We start from the raw sequence: 26,950 nt of genomic DNA on the forward strand, positions 1-26,950 counted from the left end.
TTCTTAGTTATGACAACCCTTTTTATCAAGAAACGGATCACAGTCTTCCCCCATACAAATTAATTTGTAAATGAATACTGAATAGGCCATTTCAATTACTTTTCATGATAAAAAATTATCAAATATAAGTCTTGTAATCCCTGTGCATTGGTGAATCCCTCCTACCATTTTCCAAAATTTAGTACAAGATTTCACCTGAACACCTTTAAAAGAGAGCAGACATGTACATGTAATGCCAGAAATAGGAAATATCACTATAGGAAAATTTTAGAAAGAAATTTCAGTGCTGCCTCCATAGACCAACGGTTCACTGAAGCCAACCCTATATAATCAACCCCACAAAGCTACTCCAGGCAGCTTTGAGGAGCACCACTGGCTAAAATAGTTTTGATTGCATTGTTTGATTGCATTTGGTGAGGACATTCGCAGCAATGTTGTTATCTTCAGACTATTTTATCCAGTTCTGGCATGTTTTCAATTTTAAAGTCAAGTAGCATCTGGCCCATGGCTTTACCCTGAAAATAACAAGAAATAATATCATATGTACCTTAACATCAATATTAAATCTCTTTTCTAAAAAAAAAAAATTCTTTACGTTATGCCAAGCATTCCCTTGTAGAGGTTATAATATGTACTTGGCTTGAAATACATTAATACAATATCTGCCATAAACATGACATGATAAGAGTAGATGATGTCTTCTACTTGGGTTATTGCATGACAATATGTAAAACACATTTTGCAAAAAATAAAATAAATAAAATAAATTAATAAATAACCTTGTCCCTAGGTCAGAGTGAACACATTCTGGCAGTCACACCAAATAATATCATCTTTTCAAAGCTATAGCATTTGCTGTGCATTAGATATTGTTCTAGTAGCTGTCTGTTACCTGAGGGTCATATCTGTGTGAGGCCACTCCTCCACCACCAAGGACATTTTTCAGTAAGAAGTTCAATCCATGAATACCTGGGAGTTCATATCTACAACAATAACAGACAACATCAATTAAAAAAAAATTAAAAAAAATTCGAAAGGGGGGGGGGGGGGGGGGGGGGGCGCGATAAAAAACATTACAAAATTTCCTACTGACCAGAGATGGATACATTTCACTAAAAATAATAAAAACAATTTGTCATTTGGTTGTCTCAGAAACAAAATTAGTTCGAAAAGTTCCAAATATTTCTCTGAACCAAAATAATACTCAATTAAGTTCAGGTGGCTTTAATGTAAGCCACTGCTAAATAATCTTTTTTGAAAGACTGGAAGAGAACAAAAAAGACAAATGCCTAAACATATAGTAATAATGAAAACCACATCAACAAAAATCCAATATTACCTGTGGACCCTCTTTCCTTCATCATCTTGTTCAAATAAATGTTTAAAGTAGTTCTCTACAGCTTGTGATGTCAAAGCTTGCTTTATATATGGCAGGTATGCCGGTTTTCTGGCTATCACACCTGAAAAAAACATGTCAGTGAAGGTATATGTAGTGTACTTCCAGACACCGTAACATTTTCCACAGCTCTAATACATTAAGTGAGCTTCAAACAAAAAAAAAATAGTTCCAGCTACATAGTTACATTTTTGCTTAATAATTAGTATTTATTTTGAAAATTGCAAGAAACTGATGAAAGCAGTTAACTGACTGGATACAATGATCTGTCTCTCTCTCTCTCTCTCTCTCTTGCACGCGTGCGCACACACACAAACACACACACAAACAAAAAATTCACCCACAATCTTTTTTACAATTTATCCCATAGTTTTAAAAAACTTCTCAATACCAATATTAGCATTATTGCCCTTATCCCCACTCCTGGTGTAGGCCAGGTCCTCCAGTCTATATGTACACGTTCCCTTGGGCAGGTCCATAGCTGTGGACACATCTGGGGTGTCTACAATCTCAGAGGAGGTAGGTACAGGAGGCGGGTCAAACACATATGGATTTTCTCCTGCTAGCATTATAATAGTCTGCAAATGTACAGTAATAGGGTATAGGTTTGTTTTGTCTACGGTTGATCATTTTACAGGAGAAAAAAATAAATAATAGGAAATAACATAATTCTGTACATAGTTTGTTCACATGTTTTTCATGTAAGCTGTTCAACATAAATCATTTTTGCAGTGTTGACAACGAAACAAACCGTTTATAACTTTTTCCCCCAACACAATACCAACTCACCTCTATTTCAGTTTTTGGAAGCAGAAATGAATACAGCTTCAAAATAGGAGAGCTGAAATAGAAATCATACCAAATCACATTTTGACATAAACGTATGTGTCAATTCAAAGCAAGTTTTTTTAAAAGAATATTTTCATTTAAATAAAATCTAAACTATTCCTCACTTTTAAGTTAAAACTGAAAATACATGTATGTATATGGGGTTCATCCATTTTTATCATCATTTCAACACGTCTTCAAAAAGGAGCACTTTTCCAGACAACCCCCTCCTCCCTTCAGAGAGTACAAGGTAAAACCTACAAATGATGACCTTTGCCAGAACACCCCTTGGGGTGAAAGTCATCATTCTATTATTTTTCCAATAGAAGACAAAGGGGATTAACCCCTCCCCAATGTACAGTTTGCAGGCTTGTGAAAATAAAAAAAATGGATGACCCCTGAGGGAACACTATTCATAACACCTACTCCTTTGGTCTTCCTCGCCCTGCAAGGCCAGTCAATCCTGGAGCTGAAAGAGAAAGCACATCACTTCAGCATACTGTCACTATAGTTTTAAAGTAGTATTTTTAGAGTTATGGGTCCAAAAACATACAAACAAAGCACACTTAAGGTTTCCCTTCCTAGAAGGGAGTCAATAGGTTACCCTTAAGATGTAAAAGTACTTAAGATATAAAACTGTTTAAGATCCAGTGGTGTGTTTCACGTCACTGTTAGTGAGATAGGGTAGTGTGGAAGAAGTAACATGGTGGTACATGAAACATTGTGATAAATGGCACACCCAACACACAGCTGGATGTGCCATTGTGTTAGATGTGAAAGTGTGACTTACCCATTCCTGTTCCTGCAGGAGCAAGTTCCCTGGCAAAGAGTTCAAGGGCTTTTCTATTTGTGTGCTCCACTGAAAACCACACTACCACTTCTCTTGGATTCTGAAATAACACATTGCATAATCACTTAAGGACTTTTAATCTAATGAGATACTGAAATCAGAAGGAAGCTTATACTTACTAAATCTTTCCTAGCTTGGTCCCCATAATATTCTTCAGTGCCAACAACTTGGACTTCAACCTTACTGAAGTCTGTGAACCACAATTCCTTTAACAGATACTGTAATCTGTGGAAGAATAATATAATACAATACAATATAATAAAATACAATACAATATCAGATGTAACAATACAATACAATATCAGATGTATATTGACAAATTAAAGCCACTTAGTAATCCATTCTCAAAACAAAATCAAGTTACATTATTACAGTCCATGTACAATTCTTACATAACTAAAACAAATTTGCCTCAATTTTGTTGCGATTTTTTAAAAACTCACCATCAATAATTTATCATTCAACTTTGCTGTCAGTATAAACCCAGTAGCCATATATCTGTTGAATGGCAGTTATATAGGTGGCCTTTTAGCTGCAACCTATCCAGCTCTGTGACATTTTTTAAAATATAAATCTTCTCAGTACATGACAAATAAAAAACAGTGTCCCCTCCCTAGGCAAGGAAATAATGTTTACCTTTTAACAATGGCTTCCACAGTTCTCTTGCCTTTCTCTGCAGCCCTTGGTCCAGCAATCATAACAGCTGCAGTGGACCGATAACCAGCCATGTATGTTCCACACACCTGAAAAAATACAATTAATAAAAATCTTAAGGTAAAAATATTTGAAATCTAAAAGTGCATCAGTGATAGGCAAAAGATCTTTTGTGGCATTAGGAAAATAAAAGATTCTAGAATTTGCTAATTCATGACAGTCTTTGGATGTTGACAGTCTTTTTATTCTTACTTTGTAATGTGGTGTTGGTGGCTTGCCTTTTGCTCCTTGTACCAGCACTCGATCATCTGACATAAAAAAGAATATTGCAAAAATTCTCTATCATTAATTCAAATACCATCAATCAGAATGAAACCCAAATCTACAATGAGCAACTATTCTTCTATTCTACAAATTTAAATGAGTTATTGACTTCGAAATTGTCAGCTGACTATTTCTTTTTTCTTAGCTTATTCAAGAGGGTTAAGTCTCTTATACTAACCACCAACTTGCTGAAGTTGAACCTCAGAAAAATCACAGATAACATCAGGCAGGATGTAGTTCTTTGGGTCTCCAATCTCATACGTGAGTTGCTCAGCAACTGTTCCCACGGAAACCAGCCCGCCAGTTTCATTGGGCTTCGTAAGTACAAAGGAGCCATCTTCTGAGCACTCAACAATAGGGAATCCTATAGTATCCCTGTGATTAAAAATCATACAGAATACTTCATGTTAAAACTACTTGTGTCCACTATCTATACATATCTAACATTTGTCACGATGGGAATTGCAGAAATATGCCACCAATATGACTGCCACCTTGTTATGGCAAATAAACAATATTCAAACAAAACTGAAAACAAAACTATCATGTTTTGTTGATTATTCATGAAAAAGATAATGTGATCGTTCTAAAAAACCTGTAAATTCTTGTGGTTGTAGTGTCATATGGCAGTAAGGTAGAAGTGGTGAGATATCCAGAACCCATACACATACCAGTCAGGCACAAGGTGCCAATCTGTGAAGATACCACCAGTTGCCTGGGCACCACATTCTATCAAGTGACCAGCCAAACTGAAATGACAAACATATACAGCAATATAACATTACAAATATCATATGTTAATTCACATCAAACATGACTTAATGTAACACCTAATGAAATGTTGAAAGTTCATGTAATAATCTAAAAATAAGCATAACTTTGAAAATGCAGTACACTACACTGAAAATAATGTTTTCTCCACACTTACCTCCCTGCAGCTAAACGGTCAAAGTCATCCATCTTCCACTGAAACTGTCAACAAACAAACAAGTTTTAAATGTACTGAATTTGGACATAAAAAACCAGTAGCATAATATTCCTGTGAATGTCTGGTGCATCTTTAAAAGGAGAACTGACAGTATGGTCTGATCAAGTGCTTGTTCACATACACTGTAGGCAGACCTAAATTTATTGAGTCAGGGGTAAATTTATAAACTGAAGTAAATTTATAAATGATAAAAAAAAATTTATCAATTGTTTACTAAGTTTAACTTTGCTGGTTCACACGTTTTGAACAGGGCTTTCTGTTAATACATACATGGTGCAGCAAGGGTCCCAGCACTAAAGCACTATCAGTACAACGCCCAGTGATCACTACATCTGCACCCATATTCAGAGCATCGGCAATAGGGCCAGCCCTGAAAGTAACATAAAAAACATATAATGCCATACAAATATTTTTCCTCATCATGAATACATTATCTAAGGTAAATAGTTATATCTAGGCTCACAACAACAAAGAAAATTTAGCCAAAATTTAAAGTTTGATTTGGTTACAGAAAAATAATGTGTATTCTTTTTTTTTTTTTTGCCTAATTTTGTATCAAATTTTAATTTTGTTAAAAGAATCCAAGTTCATTTGCCAAAATGAATTTCATCCTAAAATGAGCCAAGCATGTTAAAGACGACCCTATGTATCAGCTCTGAAAAAAAATCAATTTAAGAGATGTACAAAAGATCAAATTTAATTTCTAAGACCTTTAAAAAAATGTAACAAAACATAACAGCTTACCCCAAGTAGGCATTTAAACTAACAACTTGAGCAGCATTTGGAAACTTCTGGCCATTATCTATATCTGTTAAATTCAGCTCAGCTAATTCTTCTTTCTGGAATACAAACCAAAATATTTTTTCTCTTTTACCCTTGAAATTATCGTGACACACAGTCACACCTAACACATTCTTAAGTTTCTACACAATCACATCTCTAATTTATTTGCTGTGTAATTTCTGATTTTTAGTATTTAGTATATCCACCTTTAACAGTATTTCTGATTTATATTTCTCAATGCAATGCTTTCACTTTTTATCAACTGTAATCATGTAATTAATTAATCTAAGTTTCTCAATGCAATGCTATCATTTTTTATCAACTGTATGCATGTAATTAATTAATCTAAGTAAAAATGTCCAATATAATTTACAGTAGACACCATCTTCTCAAACCATACATCACATTTCAAATTTTGTACTCTAATTGTAGCAGCTTTTTTAAGGGGGGGGGGGGGAGGGAAGGGGCCAGCCACCATGCTGGTCACAAACTGGTTCACTTTAGTATGTATGTATGAAAACTGGTCTTAATTGCTTACTTGCTGAGATCTCTTTCAACATTCTATAATTGATTAGTGCATAATCTGCCTGCTGCAAATCATCAGACCTACCCGAGCAGTAATGTCATCTCCTGTTACCACGGCAATATTAAGGTCCACGCCTTTCCGTTTTGCCATATCGTTTAGTGCTGCAGCACATGCAACTGGATTCACACCTCCAGCATTGCTGATGATCTTCACACCTGAAAGGAAAATTATATAATTAAACCTAAGTTAAAAATTCAAAATTACCAGCCCTTTCTACATGCCATGCCTAGAATTGTGCCCTGCTTGTATAGTTGACAGAACAAAAGAATTACTGCTGCAATGCTGGTGAGCAATTATATCTTACCCCTGTTCTTGATATGTTCAAGGTACGGACCAACACTAGCCTGCAGAAAATCAGGACAGTAACCAGCATCCTGAAAGCAGAATCATTGGTAAATATTAGAAGTGCACTTTATTTGTGGCACAGTCAATTGTCAATCAAATATGTAAATACAACTTTTTTTTATGATACTACACAGCAGGAAAAAATATATACATATTGAACCCATGAGAGTCTGGCCCTATAGAAATTAAAGCCGATATATATTTTATATTTGCTCTATTACTGAACAGTTTCTCTCTGGATCTGTAGGTTTTTTCACTGACAGGCCAGCATTTAGGCTTAGAAGATTTGACAATAACTTAATTTTCAACTTTCACTTTGTCAAATACAAATTTTTAGCATTACGATTTACCGGATGTTTTCTCTTGGCTGCAGTAAGCAAGGACATTGTTATCTCCGAGAGGTAATCAGATACCAAATAGTCTAGATTACCTTTTAACATCAGCTGTTGAGCTAGAATAAAAAGATGCAATTTCATGGAATAAACTGTGATTTCTTACTACAAAGTAAGAATTACAATTTCCATTAGTTTGTATAAAATTATATTTCAATGCTCTGAAAGCCTTCTTCTGCATACATGAGTTTGTAGTTTTAATAACGACAAAAAGGGGCATGTGGATAATGTTCTGACACTGGTTTGCCACTCATGCCATTATGTAATTTGTGTAACGGTAAAATCAAGAGGAAATTATGACAGTGGACGCCCCCCCCCCCCCCCAGAAGGTGTTTCCAACGTGTTTCACTTATGTGCTTGCACATCCACGAGTATGAGCATTTCAAAGCAAAATAAACTATCTGGTTGAAGGTTCTCACTGCCTGTATCGACAGAAATATCAAGCAAATGTAGATGTCAGAGTCCACACGTCGGGATACCTGCAACAGTTGTATCCCCCCAAAATCCAGAACAGCAACCTATTCTGATGGATTGCTTTGATTTGCTGTAATGGCGAATCTGTTGTCTTTTGATAGAAGCAATAACCCCAATGGAACGGGACCATTTTAACCCATATAAAGGGCATAATTTGCCCACGTCTCGAACAAGACATGCGAGTGCAGACATCCTTTCGATCCCACAATTCGCCGTCAAAACTTCCGGCATTGTTGATGCGCTTGCGCAAAAGGTCACATGATACTGTTTTTACCACATCGATAGTACAAGATTCCCTGGGCTTGATAAGCCTCCTAAAATAATTTTGCACAGCTTATTAATGAGCCATGGATATATAGACTGGAGATCGGAGTTGTCCCAACGCACCAAGGATCTTTGTAGCACAATAAGGAGTCACTGGTTGGGATCAGATCGCTAAAAATGGCAGAGACGTCTGGTGATACCGTGTATGGAACGCAAGAGTCTGAGACTCATGTAATGTCAGAAAGAGTGCAGGCCCTTGCAGCAAGTGTATATGGAGAGTTTGAACGGATGATTAAAAAATACGACGAAGATGTCGTAAAACAGCTGATGCCAATTGTTGTAGGCGTCCTAGAGAATCTAGACCAGTCATATAGGGACAAGCAAGAAAATGAAGTGGAACTGGAATTATTACGAGATGATAATGAGCAGTTATTGACTCAGTACGAACGTGAAAAGCAATTAAGGAAACAGGCCGACCAGGTTAATGTCTTTTTCAACACTAATGTTGTCTATCATGTTAACCGTATAAGTTCTTGCTGGTAGATCTTAGATCTACATTTAGGTTTATGTTATAATGACGAGGGAACAAACCATATTGTACAAATTAGTTAACCATGGGCCATCCCAATTCTTCATTTCCTGTATCTTGATCTGGTATAGGAAAGGGGGTGCAGTCAACAAAGCATTAAACCTTTTTTAAAAATAAATAGAACAAAGTATTAAGGTAACAAAATATTTTCATGTTGCATTTGTTGCAAAGATGTAGTGGAAATTCTATGATATATTTGTGTGTGTGTGTGTGTGGGGGGGGGGGGGGGGGGGCGTGGTCCGTCACATTAAAACACACCCTAGGGTTGATATATTGCTATTGTTTGTTTTAAGAAACTACCATAATTGTGTTTATGCAAAGAAAAGGATGTTTAGATTTGATATCCCATTGAAATTTGATAATTAATGGATTTCTACCCCATGTACCTAAAACGACAATCTGCAAGACCTTTTCTAGCATATGCATTTTTTTTTCACTCCATACTTTATTTTGCAGATGTTATTAATATTCACTTTGGTGCAAAATAAATTCTTTGGCTTTAACAGTAATGAAGAACAACTACAATGACCCCTGATTTTGAAAAAGTAGTTAGTAATACAATCAAGCTAATCTGAGGTGGGGGTGTTGGATTGAGGTTGGGGGGATACTTATACAACGTTTGATTGTTAGCCTACTTGAGACAGCTGCTGTTTGTGATAAACTTGCTTTGCATCAGTTGTTAAAGGAATATATTTTCAGTTTCTTTTAGACAGAATGAATTTCTAATGTTTTATAGCCGTTTAGTTATGTCACCAGTGTTTTATATGGTTATTAGTAAAGGCTATTTCATGACATATTGATGCAAAAGAGATGTTTTTCCAGTGTTTATGATGGAAAATATAGGGTCAGTCAGATAACATATCATGCAGCAGACCTGTAAGATGCCCTTATCATTGTAGCTTAATGGGAAAGAATTTTTTTTCATCGGCTGGTGTGTGAATGTTCCTTTTCATTTCCTGAAAACACTCAATTTTGTCTTTCATTTTGATTCACTTGATATATTTAAAAGAACCATGTATTAAGATAGAGGTTTTCTATCCAAGCAAATTTCCAAATAAGGACAATGCAACCTTTGGGATTTACAGTAAAGGGCAAAAAAAAAAAAAAAAGCTTGTGGTGTGACACATCCTTTATTCTCAGTCAAAATCAAAATTGGGTCAAGTTTCAGTTTGACCTCCCAAGAAAATAAATCGGGTTTGGTAACATTTACTGCTAAATAACTTGTTTCTTACCAAAAAGAAAAATGAGTGCAGATCTTTGTTAAAAAATCAAGTTAAACACATCCTATTTATAATATGACATCCTTAACTAACATCTTTGTATCTCCTACTATATATGATTATAGATATTCGTGACTAACAAGTACCTCAAGATAATTGGATTGCGATCAGTTCCAGAAATAGCATCGTCTTTGCATTGTATTTTTTGCTAGCAGACTGGGCAATTGTATTCAGCCAAAGTTCAGCAGAAGTGAAAACACTACAAATGTCAAGGAGATAAAACGCGATATTCTGTAATATTTTGGATCAATAGATTTGTGCAGTGTTTCACTGTGGCAGAGGATGTGGCATTAGCTTACAGAGGAAGATATTGCCTAGATTTTCAACATGAAGGGTCTCAAAAGGAATTACTTTGGTGACTTAGTTAAGTGGCTAATAAGATGTACTACAGCTTTGAGCAGAATTGGGCATTCATTAAATATCCTGGTTCATTCCAAGGTAATGCTGATATATTTGTCTGTTGAGTGTTGATTACATGCAAGGATTTGCTGCCTTCATGTTGTCTGAATACTCTCAACTACAAGTGGGAATTATGTCAGGAGCAATTTGAATAATTGAATACCTTAAAACACTTTAGGGATGCAGGTTTATATAAAATAGAAAAGGTTTTATTAAAATTGTTTTTAACCTGAAAAAAGTGCATGTAATAATGATATGTGTCAAAAACATGGTTTAGTTTTCACTTATGTAAACTTGACCTCAAATGGCAATTGTGCTATCAGTATTTCTCATGTAGGAGGTTTCAAGGAAGAAAAAATAACCGGATTCCAAACAAAATTTTAGTTTGGAACAAATGTTAAGGGTGACACAGTACATGAAAATAAAAACAGATATGCTTTTGTGAAATTTAAGATGAGGATTTTTTTACTGTTATTTGAATCAGCTACTAAAACTTATGTATATCTTACAATTATCTGTTGATATGAAATAGAATATTTACTTTATGTCCCACTCTTCATTTCGCTACTAATTTCAAGAGTTATCCTTTCAGAAATACTTAGAAATTGAAGATGTTAATGAGACAGAAAGGAAGGCCCTCCAGGACAAGGTGGAAAGCTTGGAGTCCATTGTTAAAATGTTTGAACTAAAAGCCAAAAATAACCAGGATCATTGTAAGTAATAGCTGTGAGTGTGTGTGCTTGTTTGTGTGTGCGAGAGAGAGAGGGAGTGAGCCATAAAAATAGTCTATTAGATATTAGATATTTGAAAGATGGTTCATCATGTTTCAGCTGAAAAAGTTTTGATATATATTATATTACTATTTCATTAAAGATGGCCACATTTCGGAGTTGTTCATTCTTTTACTTATCATGTTTTTTTAACATAAAGGGGGGCATGGAGACCTTAAAAACAGTACTGTCTTAAGTTGCTCCATGATAACAAGTTTTATGTTCTGCATCTTTTCCTTTTCACACACAGTATCGAGATTAGAAGAAAAAGAAGCTGAATCAAAGAAGGAGTATAATAAATTGCATGAAAGATATACAGAGGTAATGTATACTGTAAAAATTAATTGATTATCATTCAAATTTATTAGAAATTATCTCATGCTTATGTGTTCACACAATACTTGGACACAAGGATAGGATGTTCTTGCACAGTCAGTCATATGATTTTAGAATTTTCTTCGGTAAAATTTTAATAGTACTTAAAGATGGCTTCTGGTGTCATCTTTGAATCAGATTAATTACATGTGACAGTTTAATGTTAAGAAATGTGTTGTTGTTTTATTTCCAGTTGTTTAGAACCCACATGGACTACATGGAAAGAACTAAGATTTTGATGGCTAGTCAGGAAAGAGTGTCCACTGAACCACTGGTCAGTCCAAAGGGAAGGTAAATGTCCAAGAATTGCGTATTTGTTTAAAGTCTGTGTTTTACTGGTTCTTGATTCTTAAAGAATTGCTTTGCCTTGAATGATTAAATACTACATCTTTTTATTACCTATTCACTGTCTATATCATATTTAAAAGTTATTATTTTTTTTTTTTTCATGAAGTTTCAACATGATTTGTTTCAAGTGTCAAGATGATTTGCTAGTCGTTTTGGTGTGTTGTTTGTTTTGCATACAGTTTATAAAATATATTTTAATTTCTATATTAGGAGCGGTCTTCACTTGCCTCATCTCAAAACAGTACCAGGAGGAGTAAACATCTATTCCAATGCAGAAACGCCATCTAAAGGCGAGCTTACTCCAGACTACTCTGGCTCCGACTCCTCCTCAAGCCGACCCCAGAGTCACAACACCAGTCTCAGTAACGAAATGAAGCAGTTGGAACGTGAGCGAGCAGCCTCTGGAGACAAGAAGAAAACTGCTGACAAGACCCAAGTCACGGATAGTTTGGAGACTGCAGAGCACGCAACTACGCCAGGTTAGAGAAGGCATATGATGGCTGTTTTCTCATGTTTACATGTGAATTCTTGTTAGCTGATTTATTTAGTTGCAAATTAGTCCTGTTGCCAATTGCAACATTATGCTTATTTGCTGTACATGTTGATGTTAGTTGTCAAGAATTTTTGTCTGAGTTTCATAGCAGCTTTTCATGTGAATTTGACCTGTTTAACATAATTTAATTTCTAAACAAAATTAATGTTTTTATTTTTGCATGTAAATCTTACTGAACTGAAAGCTTAACCACATTCTTTAAGGTATTTTGGAATATAGGTAAATGTTTGAAGAGAAAGATATTGTCTTTTATTTTGGTTCTTTTTATGTTAATTGTAATGTGTTACTGACCCATACACTCTTAGAGGGCTGTGTACTGGTTATGAGGTTATTGGAAATTCTTTTATTAACAAAATTCAAAAATTAATAATCCATAGATAGCATAACTATTGCACATGATGATATGATCTGTTATTATAATTGTACCACCAGCGTTAGCGCTGGCGGTACACATGGTTTCGGTCCCGTCCGGATCGTTCCGCCGGCTCCGCCGGTTCCGCCGGACGGCTACCGTTACCGCTTCTCCTCCTAGACGGTAAGGGCCCCCGTACCCATCTCTTGGATTTAGGTCACCTATAATCTCAACTCGTTCCACGTAAAATTTGGGCTTTGTCGGTATTGGGGTCTAGGTGTGGCACTCATTGCAATGCACCCTTGTCTAAAAATGGCAAAATTAAATGCTAATTATCTACCCTACGGAAGGAATTATGGGAAAAATTTCTACAGACAGCTTTCCAAAAGTCATATGTGTAGATTTCAAATATGCCCTTGGATTTGACCTTTGACCTTTATTTCAAGGTCAAACGGGCCAAAATTTTCAAAAAAATTAATTTTTTTACGAAAAAAAAATTATTTGCCCTGTTATTCAGACACCACACAGACTTAACCAAAAATATTATTGGAAGTTGTTACCCTTCAGGTCATCTTTCATCTCCGTGAATTTGGGGTCAATCGGTGCATTTTCACGGGAGTAGCGGCCATAAGATACTGAAACTGAAAACTGTCTCTAATTCGGGAACCGTTAATGCTAGAGACCCATTCTTTTTTGCATTTTGTAGAGCATGTAAAGCCCAACACTGGAGGTGGTCTCCGTTTTTTTGTATTCCATACGGTTTTCGAGTTACGCTGTATCAAAAAGTACATATTGGTGGTGAAAGCAAAATGTGCAGTACGGTAATGGATAATAAATTTTGAACTCCAGAAAAAAATATATATAAGGCTTGGCAAAGCAGACAACTCATGGTCAAAAATAACATTATTTCATCAAATTTGAACATCTCGAACTTCAGAGCACCTCCCATTTCAAGAATTTTGACCAAAATTACCTTTTCTTTATTTTAATTAATTTTTTTCTGTAGGAAATTTATGGCACATTATGGTAACTCCAAAATTATAACATTTAGTCCCTTATATCTCCAAAACTGGCAGAGATAGGTCCATAGTTACTATTGAAGTTGAATAGGAAGTCATATACTGGCAATCTAAATGTGACCTTGAAATTGACCTTTGACCTACTATTCACCATGAACTGAACTTTGCAAATTTTGCTTCCCTTTTATCTCCAAAACTGGCAGAGATAGGTCCATAGTTACTATTGAACTTGAATAGGAAGTCATATACTGGCAATCTTACTGTGACCTTGAAATTGACCTTTAACCTACTTTTCACCATGAACTGAACTTTGTAAATTTTGCTTCCCTTTTATCTCCAAACCTGGCAGAGATATGTCCATGGTTACTATTGAACTTGAATAGGAAGTCATATACTGGCAATCTTACTGTGACCTTGAAATTGACCTTTGACCTACTTTTCACCATGAACTGAACTTTGCAAATTTTGATTCCCTTTTATCTCCAAAACTGGCAGAGATATGTTGATAGTTACCATTGAAGTTGAATAGGAAGTCATATACTGGCAATCTTACTGTGACCTTGAAATTGACTTTTGACCTACTTTTCACCATGAACTGAACTTTGCAAATTTTGCTTCCCTTTTTTCTCCAGCACTGGCTGAGATAGGTCCATAATTACTATAGAACTTGAATAGGAAGTCATATACTGGCAATCTAAATGTGACCTTAAAATTGACCTTTTACCTACTTTTCACCATGAACTGAACTTTGCAAATTTTGCTTCCCTTTTATCTCCAAAGTTACGCTGTTTCAAAAAGTACATATTGGTGGTGAAAGCAAAATGTGCAGTACGGTAATGGATAATAAATTTTGAACTCCTGAAAAATAAAACATAAGGCTTGGCGAAGCAGACAACTTGTGGTCAAAAAAAAATAACATTATTTCATCAAATTTGAACATCTCGAACTTCAGAGCACCTCCCATTTCAAGAATTTTGACCAAAATGACCTTTTCTTTATTTTAATTATTTTTTTCTGTAGGAAATTTATGGCACATTATGGTAACTCCAAAATTATAACATTTAGTCCCTTATATCTCCAAAACTGGCAGAGATAGGTCCATAGTTACTATTGAAGTTGAATAGGAAGTCATATACTGGCAATCTTACTGTGATCTTTAAATTGATCTTTGACCTACTTTTCACTATGAACTGAACTTTGCAAATTTTTCTTCCCTTTTATCTCCAAAACTGGCAGAGATATGTCCATAGTTACTATTGAAGTTGAATAGGAAGTCGTATACTGGCAATCTTACTGTGTCCTTAAAATTGACCTTTGACCTACTTTTCACCATAAACTGAACTTTGTAAATTTTGCTTCCCTTTTATCTCCAAAACTGGCAGAGATAGGTCCATAGTTACTATTGAAGTTGAATAGGAAGTCATATACTGGCAATCTAAATGTGACCTTAAAATTGACCTTTGACCTACTTTCCACCATGAACTGAACTTGCAAATTTTGCTTCCCTTCTATCTCCAAAGTTACGCTGTATCAAAAAGTATATATTGGTGGTGAAAGCAAAATGCGCAGTACGGTAATGGATAATAAATTTTGAACTCCAGAAAAATAAAACATAAGGCTTGGCAAAGCAGACAACTCATGGTCAAAAATGACATTATATCATCAAATTTGAACATCTCGAACTTCAAGACACTTCCCATTTCAAGAATTTTGACCAAAATTACCTTTTCTTTATTTTAATTAATTTTTTCTGTAGGAAATTTATGGCACATTATGGTAACTCCAAAATTATAACATTTAGTCCCTTATATCTCCAAAACTGGCAGAGATAGGTCCATAGTTACTATTGAAGTTGAATAGGAAGTCATATACTGGCAATCTTACTGTGACCTTGAAATTGACCTTTGACCTACTTTTCACCATGAACTGAACTTTGCAAATTTTGATTCCCTTTTATCTCCAAAACTGGCAGAGATAGGTCCATAGTTACTATTAAACTTGAAAAGGAACTCATATACTGGCAATTTATTGTGACCTTGAAATTGACCTTTGACCTACCTTACGATGAATTAACTTTGATTGTACCATTTTAAATTATATATATTTTTTGCATATTTTGAAAATTCTTGTTGATTGCATTTTTACAGCTTGTCAAGCACAAGACTGGTGGCTGTGTCCCTTACTTTGTGTATGTGGGGGTCTATACGAATGCGCTTGCTCCAGCTGGTGGTACAATATTCGGAGGCGGTATCGCCTCTCTGATCCTCTAGTTTTAAGTGGCTTACTCTCATTTCTTTTTATATCTTAATACATTTTGTGCATGTATAGTTTATGTTATTGCATTTGTCATTGTTGTTACTCCCAACAGCTGCCAAAGAAAATGATTCAAACACCAAAATGGAACAGACGGGAGAGAAACAAATATCCACTGGAACTGTTAATACAAATCAGACAGGGACTGAAAGCCCTGATAAAATGGGCAAAGTGCATGTCTCTCCTGTGTCTAGTTTATTAACTAGTAGTACCCCCGTAGCTCGTGTTCCCCTTGTGCCAGTTAAACAGGAATTTTTGAACAGTATAGAAGAAAGTTATGAAGTGCCCAGGAAACGTAAGTTTTTGTCTGTGTCTTTAACAGACGGATAAGCTAGTGCTCTGAGGGGCTTTAAACTGCTTTTAACTTGTTGATCACTGTTCATACTCATATTCCTGTTTAAAATTTGTTCAAATTTTATTATTTTCAATTACTGTGTTTGTGCTTAGTTTTCATTTACAGTAGAGTTCATGATATTTACATTATATTTTGAAATACTTTCTAATATTCATCACTGTGTTTGTGTCTATTTTTGAGATACAATAGAGTTTATGGTGTTTACATTATATTTAAACTGACTAATATTCTTCACTGTATTTGTACTTAGTTTTGATATACAGTAGAGTAAATTATATTTACAATATATATAAACTTTCTTATATTCTTCACTGTTTTTGTGCTTAGTTTTGATATACAAAAGATGTTATGATATTTACAGCGTTTTGTGTAATTTCAGGTGTTGGTCAGACTATGGCAGAAATTATTCAGTCCACACCAGAACTTGAAGATTTTGATGGCATGTCTCTCTCGAAGTCAAACAAGCCAAGAGGGTAAGTTAAATGTCCAGCATCACAACTTTCAATTTTCACTATTATTAGTACCACCAGCGTGTACGCTGGCGGTACTCATGGTTTTAGTCCCGACCCGTCTCGTCCGGCTCCGCCGGCTCCGCCGTCTCCGCCGGCTCCGTTGGCTCAGCCGGCTCCGCCGGCTCTGTAAGCTCCGCCGGCTCCGCGTACTGGCGCCGGATACAAGTCACCGTTACCGCTTCTCCTCCTAGACCGCAAGGACCCCTGTCCCCATCTCTTGGATTTAGGTCACATATAACCTCAACTTGAACCCCCAGGTTTTTTTGTCTCAGTCGCTGCATTGACCTGGGCGTGACGCTCCTTGAAATGCACCCTTGTCAAAATTTTTGAAAATTCAATGCCAATTATCTACCCTACGGAAGGAATTATGGGAAAATTTTCTACAGACAGCTTTCCAAAAGTCATATGTGTAGATTTCAAATATGCCCTTGGATTTGACCTTTGACCTTTATTTCAAGGTCAAACGGGCCAAAATTTAAAAAAAAATGAAATTTTTTAAGAAAAAAAATATTATTTGCCCTGTTATTCAGACACCACACAGACTTAACCAATAATATTATTGGAAAGTGTTACCCTTCAGGTCATCTTTCATCTCCATGAATTTGGGGTCAATCGGTGCATTTTCTTGGGAGTAGCGGCCATAAGATGCCAAAACTGAAAACTGTCTCTAATTCGGGAACCGTTAATGCTAGAGACCCATTCTTTTTTGCATTTTGTAGAGCATGTAAAGCCCAACACTGGAGGTGGTCTCCGTTTTTTTGTATTCCAAACGGTTTTCGTGTTATGCTGTATTAAAAAGTACTTTGTGGTGGCACATTATTGTAACTCAGAATTGTAACATTTAGTCCCTTATATCTCCAAAACTGGCCGAGATAGGTCAATAGTTATTATTTAAGTTGAATAGGAAGTCATTTACTTGCAATCTAGATGTGAGCTTGAAATTGACCTTTGACCTACTTTTCACCATGAACTGAACTTTGCAAATTATTGTTCCCTTTTATCTCCAAAACTGGCAGAGATAGGTCAATAGTTACTATTGAACTTGAATAGGAAGTCACATACTGGCAATTTAACAGTGACCTTAAAATTGACCTTTGACCTACTTTTCACCATGAATTGAACTTTGCCAATTTTCGTTCCCTTTAATCCCCAAAACTGACAGAGATAGGTCCATAGTCACTATTGAACTTGAATAGGAAGTCATATACTGACAATTTACTATGACCTTAAATTTGACCTTTGACCTACTTTTTACCATGAACTGAACTTTGCAAATTTTTGTTCCCTTTTATCTCCAAAACTGGCAAAGATACGCCCATAGTTACTATTGAATTTGAATAGAAAGTCATTAGAGGCAATTTATTTTGACCTTAAAATTGACCTTTAACCTACTTTTCACCATGAACTGAACTTTGAAAATATTTGTTCCCTTTTATCTCCAAAACTGGCAGAGATAGGTCCATAGTTACCATTGAACTTGAATAGGAAGTCATATACTGGCAATCTAAGTGGGACCTTGAAATTGACCTTTGACCTACTTTTCATCATGAATTGAACTTTGCAGATTTTCTTTCCCTTTTATCTCCAAAACTGGCAGAGATAGGTCCATAGTTACTATTGAACTTAAATAGGAAGTCATATACTGGCAATTTACTGTGACCTTAAAATTGACCTTTGACCGTCTTTTTACTTTGAACTGAACTTAGCAAATTTTCGTTCACCTTTATCTTCAAAACTGACAGAGATAGGTCCATAGTTACTATTGAACTTGAATAGGAAGTACACTAGCAATCTGTGACCTTGAAATTGACCTTTGACCTACTTTTTATGATGAACTGCTTTTTGCATGTTTTCTGGCCTTTAAATCTGCAAAATTGGCAAAGAAATGCCCATGGTTGCTATTGAACTTGAATAGAAATTCATATACTATGATATTGAAATTGACCTTTGACCTACTTTTTCACCATGAACTGAGCTTTGCATATTTTCTTGCCTCTCATATCTTTAAATCTAGCAGAGATGTCCCCATTGTTTCCCCTAGGTTTTATCTTTTGTCAGCATATATGCACCATTGACAACGTATTTCAAGGAAAACCAATAGGCCTTTTGTCTAGAGAATACAGGAGTGATCAAGGGTATGAAAATGCAAGTCAATTCAAAAATCTGCTTGATTGTATCATTTTTAGTCATATTTTTTTGCATATTTTGAGAACTCTTGTTGATTGCATCTTATAGAGCTTGTCAAACACCAGACTGGTGATGGTGTCCCTTTTAGGAGGGGGGGGGGGGGGGTCCATACGAATGCGCTTACTCCAGCTGGTGGTACAATATCCGGAGGCGGTATCGCCTCTCTGATCCTCTAGTTACTCCTTGGTTGTTACCCTATTTTTCTCAAAAATCAGATATCAAATTGTATGTATCAGGTCCTTTTCTTGTTCTCTTTCTTTTTGTTTTTAAAAATTTTAATCAAATAAAGTATTGATAAGATATGTATTGCTTTGTGACTTCTTTCAGTGGAAATGAGTCTTCTTTGTATGATGAACTATATGAAGATATTGCAGAGATGGATGATGGGATTGATATCACAGGTATCAGACACATATATGAAGGCTTAAATACAGTAATGTGAAGATGATGTACTTATGGAAATGTCTACCATAAATTCTTCCTATGAAAACCATCATGTAGAAAAATATTTTTATGAGTATTCAAAGAATTTATAATGTAGAGAATCCAGTTGAATCTTGTTGTCCAGATTTCCATTCAGTTTATTTACAGCATTTTTCCTTCCTTCATAAAAGATTTTTACATTTGGTATATCCCTTATTCTGCATGGTATTTTATAGTGGGTTTCTTCATAGAAACATTTTTTGTCTCATTCCAGGCAAGCCAGTTCATCCTGGGGAATACGCTTCTTCTGGTCAGTTAAATATCATGGTTTTGTTCACATTTCTTACTATGTTTGGTTTGGGTTTTGGTGATGTGTAGTATTATGTTTTAGCTGTACTGCAATAACATTGAGTAGACATTTAGCACTAACTCTCTGACAGGTTGTTCACAGGCATTGGCAGTGTGACATGAAATACACTATGAAAAGCACATTTCTCACATTGCCTATCCTAATAACAACTTACAACACAAATGCATCTTCTATTTGGACACAACTTAAAATAAACACAATTTCAAAACATTGGGGCAAGATAAATACAGTCAGTCGAATTTTAGTAATGCATAAATAACTTTGGGATTAGCATCATGACATTTACACATCAGACATGCCACCAATAGTTACACTACATGAAAATTTTTTTTTTTTCTTCACATGCATGCAATTCACTATAATCAATTTATAACTGCATTGTTGCTATCCCCCAGGCTGAAGGTGTTTAATTGCACATTTTTATTTTATGGAACTTTGATAACCTAACCCTTTGCTGTCTTAGCATGTTGGTATGATTGTGGTACCAGAAAAATAATATCACATTTTGTTTGTCCTTTTCTGCACTTTCATTACTAAAGTTCTGCACTAACTATGCACTAACCCTGGGTTTTAGTAGATAAAACTTTAAGTAGGGGTTCAATAACTTTTTTTTTCTAATAAAAAAAGAAATAAAAACTGATATAAACAAGTTTTGCATGGGTATGGTAATAAGTGAAATATTTTACCTGAAAACTTAACTTTGAAATTTTCATCTAATTGATAGGTGTTAATTAAAAAAAAAAAGACTTAAAGGGGAAATTGGTTAAACTATTGACACTTGGTAGTGGTTATGGACCTGAGAAGTAGGGAAGGATACCCTGGGAGTTTGGGACTTAACTTCACTACATTTTTAACATCACAATTATACATTTAATATTCTAATACTTTAAATGCGAGTGCAGGCCAAAAGATTGAGTTTGGTTTTGGTTTTAAGAAACTTATAAATAGGCTGTGATTTGACAAGCACCAAGCACATAAATCAAATTGAGACTAAAATTACTAATTGTATGAAAAATTATAGGACATATAAAAAAGGAAAAAGAACAAACCACTAATGATAGCATAATATTTCTAAAATCAGTTTATTTTGTCTGCCAGAATATATTTCTTTCAACTTCAAATAAGTATGAATAGAATTAGAGGTATTGTTATAGATTTTTTTCCATGCCTGTAAGTAAAAACTTCTAAGTTGAAACTGTTAGATTTTGAATTTTGTTCCATACGAATTTGTGCATGATTTTATTTTGTTTAATTTTTTTCTTTTCTATGTTTGTGTTTTGTGTTATGCTCTATGTTGCATGCGCATACTGCATCTCTGCCTCCTGTGTCAACATACAGATAGTGAGAATGATGATGAATCTCACGGTAGGATTTTACTATTTAGATATTATATTTATACAACTTTTCACTGAAATTCTCAGGAGGCATGATTTGATGAAATTTAATTGAGCTATTCTGGAGCATTTCTTATTGAAATGCCAAAAAGCTTTTAAATTTAAACCTTTGGGGAAAGGAAAGTTTTAGAAATAGAATTGTAAGAAAGGATCATCAAATCATGCCATCTGGAAGAAAAGTTTGCATTTGTCCACATTGATATGACGACTTCTGTCACTTAAATCTTGTAGCATGTACAGTAGAAGTTTCACTTGTCTTTAGTATTACACTGTCTCAAGTATGAAGTCACTTGTTGTAGATGTACAGAACTTCCATAGGCTATGAAAATCTCTAACATTTATTAAGTAACAAATTGTCTTACAGTGTGTGAATTAAAAGATGCATGTGACATTGAAATAACAGCATATTTTTCACATTTTCTACCAACCATGCATTTCATAATTGGATGGAACAGTCAGTGACACGTTCTTTGGTAAGCTGTTGCTTATAACAATCAGTGTTACCCGATTGTGAAGTTGCAGGAATGTTATTGCAATATTTCAAGTGATCCCTTCCTTGAATTTGCACCATATCTAGGAACTCATATCCCTTTATACATTTTCCATATCCTCTAAAGACTAGTGGCCTTTTTCACAGAAATTCTGAAGCGCTAGGCTTGGACTGCTAAAATCAAATAGTCAACAATGCAAATTCAACTTTAGGATATTGCTCTCAGAGCATTTTATAAATAATTGTCCCACATAGAATATAGTTGACATGTCCAAATGACCCATGAGGTTAAAGTCAAAAGATAAAGAAAGAACAAAGATCATTTAAGAGGCTTTTCAAATTCTTCATGAAATGGGACTTGGTTGATTCAAATTTTAGTAGTCTTTGCAAAGATTGGTTTTTGATAAAGTCATTTTGTGTAATAGGCCCCTGGTAAATTAAGCACTGTAATGAAAACTATTACCATGTGAAAATGGCCCAGAGTGAAGAAATTTTTTGCTGCTCCTATCACAACAGTGATTTTTGTTCGCAAAAATTCCTCTTGAGCACAATTTTCGTCTTCTGAAGTGTTGATTGTACAGATCCTAGATATGAATGTGTAAAGGTATGGGTCACGCTGTTTTCAAGATTTGTATTGAATTTTATGATGCATTGCTTCTTTGCAGAATCGTACCCGATTGATGGTAATGTCATTTATACATAGAAAGGGTTATGTGTTCTCTGATGACTTGTGGTTATTTATAGATTTGATTATTCACTAATTTTTGCTTATCATCAACAATGGATTGTTATATTAAGATAATGACAGGATTAAACATATTTAACTTTGTGGTGAAATTAATGATTCTGGTTGTACAGGGTGTTTCAAAGGTTTGAAGCAAAAAAAAAAATGATGATGACTTTTTATTCCATCTGTGATAAAAAGTCGAGTGAGTCAAGAAATTTGCATTGAAAACAAATGATGTGAAAATATACTTTTGAGGCACCCTGTTTTCAAAATCAAAGTGAAGGTGGAGTGAGAGATATGATTTACAATGTACTAAGTTAAAGCTCTAAATTGACAGTCTGTTGTGGTATGATGTGGTATAAAGTTGAGAGAATAGACTCAATAGTTAAAGTTAACTGTAGATCACGGGAAACAATCTTAACTATCTATAATTTCATGTAAATTAAAAATCTTGTAATAGTATGGTAGTTGTTATATTTTTGGAAGAGGAATTTGTTGGTAGGATAGTGTGGGAAGGGTAGTAATACTTAAAAAAAAAGGGATTTTGAAAAGAAAAATTTTTTAACTATTAAAAGTAGAATCCTGCTTATATCTGCTGTCTTCTTGAATGAAGAGATCTTGTTGAAGTGTTTTACATCAATATTTAGGTAACATTTAATGCTTAACAATAAACAGATATGTGCTTTGTCTTAACTAACATCACCTGCTTTCAAAGAGTAAACATATTAAATATATTTTGCTGATATATTAATTTAATACAGTGTTAAATGACACGAAAAAATACATGTAGAATTTGTTCCCTTCATATCTTATTTATATTGTGAATTGGCAGCTGTGGTATACGACATCTAAATTTTGAGATTCATTTTGCCAGTGAATCTTTTTTCAGGAATGGGAAAAGAAGTGGAGAACCTGATATCAGAAAACAACGAGCTCCTGGCTACCAAGTAAGTGATGTTATTAACTGTTTAAGTTTCTGGTTAATATTTTGCCCAAAAAAAGGATAACTCAATAAGAAAGAAAGTTGAAGGAAAAAGATCAACACTTTTACACAAAAATTTAGAAGCACATAAGTAAGACTTTTAAACCTTATAAGATTTAGTTTGACAAGTAAGTGTCAAATACTGTTGGTATAAGGTGGATGATATGTGTATTAATTGTTTGCTTCTTCATTGTAGGAATGCATTGAATATAGTGAAAGATGATCTCATTGCTCAAGTGGATGAACTTACTAGGTAACTCTGTCATTTACTTCACACAAGGCGCTTACTTGCAAAATGATTGGCAGAATAAGACACATTCTTCATCCTTTAATTTCTTTTTGAAATTGATTGAATTAAGCTTTTTATAGGATTCTACAACGTTTTTGCTGGTTTTATGTCACATTGGACAGCCTGATGTCCCTTCAAGTCTGCCATCAGTATTTCACTGTTGAAATTATTAGTTGCCTTATTTTCTTACATTTTTCTGGCCACCTAGCCTAAACTATAGTGCCTGCCAGTAAAAAAATTAAAGAATAAAATAACGACTATAAAGGACAGGTCTGCAATATTTTTCTCATTCTCATATAAAATTTCTTACTGTTTGCATTCTTACTTTTAAGTTGTGCTAAAGAGCAGATTTCTATTTAATCTCTGTCTGTTGATTTAGTTGCTAAATATTTTTCTCTACTTTAAGTGAGCAGGAAATGCTGAGACAGGAGATACAGAGTCTTCAGACTATAAAGGTCAGGTTGTCACAAAGGATATCAGAGTTGGAAGAAGAACTGAAGAAAACTAAGGAAGAACTGGAGAAGAAGTCTTCTGCTGCTCAAGCAGATGACGAGGTCTGTAGATCTATATTTGTGTCACACTTACTGGACTTCGGTTTGGTTTCTGGCTGATTATTAAGTCAGAAGAGACTGGAGATTACATTCTCTTGACCTAATGTGATACCTGAAGAAAATTTAGTAAAATGTTTCTTTTGTTGTTTTAAGAATTCAATAGCAACGTTGAGAAGAACACTCTTGGCAACAAAATATAAATATACTTGTTATGTAAATGTTAATTTTACACAACTTAGATAGCATGTTTAGTTAAGTAATAAAACCATTATTTCCTGTCACATACAAATGGTATATCGATGTTGCAAACTACCACAAATGCATGTTGTTTTATTCCAAGTGCCTAAACCAGGAGCAAGAAGTGCTCAAATTCACCATAATGTTGTATATTTCTATCTAAGGAGGATGTTCCCATGTCCCAGCGCAAACGTTTCACCCGAGTGGAGATGGCACGGGTGCTAATGGAGAGAAACCAGTACAAGGAGCGCCTGATGGAACTGCAGGAGGCTGTGCGTTGGACGGAGATGATCCGCGCCTCGAGAGAACACCCCGAAGTGATACAGACACAGAAGAAGAAGTCCTCTGTCTGGGGATTGTAAGTAGTGCTTTTTTTATCATAGTTCATTAGTTTAGTTTGTTATTTGGGACCAAATACTTGTTTCGTAATATTGGAACTGAAAAGATAAAGAACTCCCCACTTATATTGATGTAGAGTAATGAATACTTATGACAGACAAAAGAGTATATGATGGATATTGATGTAGAGTAATGAATACTTATGATAGACAAAAGAGTATATGATGGAGAAGTGAAGCATCTATCATACTGATTTATATTACCAGAATGTTCTTATTGAAAATAAAATTTCCTATCAAGATGAATGAAAAATTTCTTCAGATTTTGGTAGATATTAACACAATGCTGATAAATTATTTCAATTGGATATTTTACCAGTATTACACTATGCATGTATAAATAAAGACCAAGTTGTTTCAAAATGGCTGAACTTCATACGGATGTGTATAAAAAATGAATAAAAATGAATAAACTCTTAGACTTCTTTAAAACTTTTAGAGCTTTTTTAACTTTAGGAGTTTAATGATCCAAGTATTAGCTACTTTTGAAAATATTTTAAAAATTAAACATGTCACTGACTGAATATGAAATTTTTCAATATGATATAAAAAAATCAAGTGCAAGCTTAGGATTGTGAAAAAGGTTTTACCAAACTATGAATATAAATAACAGCAATGGTATTATAAATGTATAATTTTTTTTTTGTTTTTTTTTTTCAAATTTTTTTGTCATGCTAGGTGTTTTTCCCCCTTAATTGTCATATTTGGTTTTTTCCAAGCATGTGCGTCTGGTCCTCAGTATGTTTTATCCCCTGCCATTTGACTTTTCTGTGTCATTTCCTTTGCAGTTTTAATCACCTCGTTTATGGTGACCCTGAACCTGCTACTGCATATGAACCAACTGAGAAGAAATCTTCAGTCATTTAACATTCCAAGACGGCAGCTTACCTTCTCATTTTACGATGCAGCATTTCATATATTTTTGTACCTTTAAAAAAAAAGGCACCTGAAACTAGCACCTAGAATTTTCAATATTTTATAAGTGTGATGAGCGAATCCTTAGGTTGTGATCTCAAGAGGGTTTGTACATAGAAGGGAGTCAATTTTGATACTCAAAAACCCATTAGCATTTTAACTATAATGGGACTCTTTATAGATAGCAGTCCCTCACTTTATACATAACTGGTTCGGTGAAGGGTTGAAAGCTGTTACCAAATTCACTTCATGTAGAAATATTTACATGACTGGAAAAAGATGGTGCTGATTTCAGATGGCTTATCAGTGTCATTTTAAATGTTGACTTATTTTTTACGTCAGGTGCTTTATGGAAACATGTTTTCTTTGGATATAATTTCCCTGTTTGTCTTATAAAAGATAATTTTTAATAGATTGGAAATTCAACTATTTGGCTAATGTTTTAAATTAAGCACCATTTTGTCGTTTTCTGTCACTGCCATGCATATCTCAGGGAAGAAGTGTACAATTGTGAGAATTTAAATCATTATTTTGCAGTATTGATATCAAGTGGAACAGGTAATATTCGTGAATCAGGATGGTTTTCCTTATTAACTACTCTTAAAAATCGACCTAATGAATTTAATGAGATTGAAATACAACTATTTGGCTTTACCTATGAATTTAATGAAAATTTTAGGACGAGCCGCGCAAGGAATTTATCTTACATCTAGGATATAATTTCTCTGTGGAAGTTTGCTTTTACTTGAGCTAAGATGCACATATTGTGTTTGTTATTGATTTGAAATTTATTTTTGTCTAATTTAAGTACCTGATAATGCATAGGCAGCTTATTGTGATCTATTAAAATTTCAATGACAGAAATTTTGGACTGATTAATTGTCATAATATTTAGTACCTGGGGATCATAAGGCCACGTGGGAAATCAAATGAAAAGCTGAACAATGAGTCTAAATTAATTAATCAGCAGTTAAACAGCATGGTGCTTATTGTTTTGCCAGCTTTTAATTTGTCTTTTATTTTTACCCTTTTATTTGCTCTGCAAAGTTTGAGTTATTTTAAATTCAAACGTCTGTATGTTGTTACTTTGCGTAAATGCTCTGACACAGCAAAAACGAAAAAAAAAAAAAAAAAGATTTGAATGTTTTATAATATTATTTTTATTCCTAACATATTTTCACTCCAGGACTGCAAACCAAACACTGCTTTGCTACTAAACTGAATTTTTTCATTCCTGT

The 26,950-nt window shown here is 34.5% G+C and overlaps 2 protein-coding genes across 8 annotated transcripts in view; one reads left to right on the plus strand and one right to left on the minus strand.

The window, feature by feature from the left end:
* Positions 1-376: 376 nt before the first annotated feature.
* On the minus strand, positions 377-7,866 carry LOC106167895 (uncharacterized). Its single transcript, XM_087009262.1, has 19 exons — positions 7,626-7,866; positions 7,105-7,205; positions 6,714-6,783; positions 6,434-6,564; positions 5,785-5,879; positions 5,311-5,410; positions 4,981-5,024; positions 4,724-4,801; positions 4,231-4,427; positions 3,981-4,036; positions 3,711-3,817; positions 3,194-3,299; positions 3,015-3,114; positions 2,651-2,693; positions 2,186-2,237; positions 1,788-1,974; positions 1,340-1,460; positions 893-983; positions 377-515 (listed from the first exon to the last, which is right to left on the minus strand). Exons 1-19 carry the CDS (start codon positions 7,849-7,851, stop codon positions 444-446), a joined length of 1,977 nt encoding a protein of 658 aa, XP_086865388.1. The 5' UTR covers positions 7,852-7,866; the 3' UTR covers positions 377-443.
* Positions 7,867-8,061: 195 nt separating this feature from the next.
* LOC106154873 (C-Jun-amino-terminal kinase-interacting protein 4) overlaps positions 8,062-26,950 on the plus strand; it is a 33,205-nt gene continuing 14,316 nt past the window's right edge. For 3 of the 7 annotated variants that reach the window (XM_087009248.1, XM_087009253.1, XM_087009254.1), the window contains exons 1-15: positions 8,062-8,364; positions 10,745-10,865; positions 11,173-11,243; positions 11,491-11,588; positions 11,856-12,124; positions 15,938-16,177; positions 16,617-16,710; positions 19,264-19,337; positions 19,634-19,669; positions 21,068-21,094; positions 21,579-21,596; positions 23,230-23,287; positions 23,519-23,575; positions 24,018-24,165; positions 24,564-24,757. In XM_087009248.1, coding sequence (XP_086865374.1) covers positions 8,062-8,364; positions 10,745-10,865; positions 11,173-11,243; positions 11,491-11,588; positions 11,856-12,124; positions 15,938-16,177; positions 16,617-16,710; positions 19,264-19,337; positions 19,634-19,669; positions 21,068-21,094; positions 21,579-21,596; positions 23,230-23,287; positions 23,519-23,575; positions 24,018-24,165; positions 24,564-24,757 — 1,808 coding nt within the window. Of the gene's footprint in view, positions 8,365-10,744; positions 10,866-11,172; positions 11,244-11,490; positions 11,589-11,855; positions 12,125-15,937; positions 16,178-16,616; positions 16,711-19,263; positions 19,338-19,633; positions 19,670-21,067; positions 21,095-21,578; positions 21,597-22,278; positions 22,297-23,229; positions 23,288-23,518; positions 23,576-24,017; positions 24,166-24,563; positions 24,758-26,950 lie in introns of all 7 variants that reach the window. The other 4 variants (XM_087009249.1, XM_087009250.1, XM_087009251.1 and 1 more) reach the window with 4 other exon arrangements.

Source organism: Lingula anatina, chromosome 3, assembly GCF_051362555.1.
Source record: "Lingula anatina isolate TDL-2025a chromosome 3, LinAna3.0, whole genome shotgun sequence".
Classification (NCBI taxonomy): Eukaryota; Metazoa; Brachiopoda; class Lingulata; order Lingulida; family Lingulidae; genus Lingula; species Lingula anatina.

Coding starts and splice junctions, on each gene's coding strand:
- LOC106167895 (XM_087009262.1), bottom strand. CDS start 7,851: ATGCCGGAAGTTTTGACGGCGAATTGTGGGATCGAAAGGATGTCTGCA. Junction 4,037..4,230: donor TCAACTTCAGCAAGTTGGTG/GTTAGTATAAGA, acceptor TTTTTATGTCAG/ATGATCGAGTGCTGGTACAA. Junction 1,461..1,787: donor GGGCAATAATGCTAATATTG/GTATTGAGAAGT, acceptor TGTTTTTTTCAG/GTGTGATAGCCAGAAAACCG.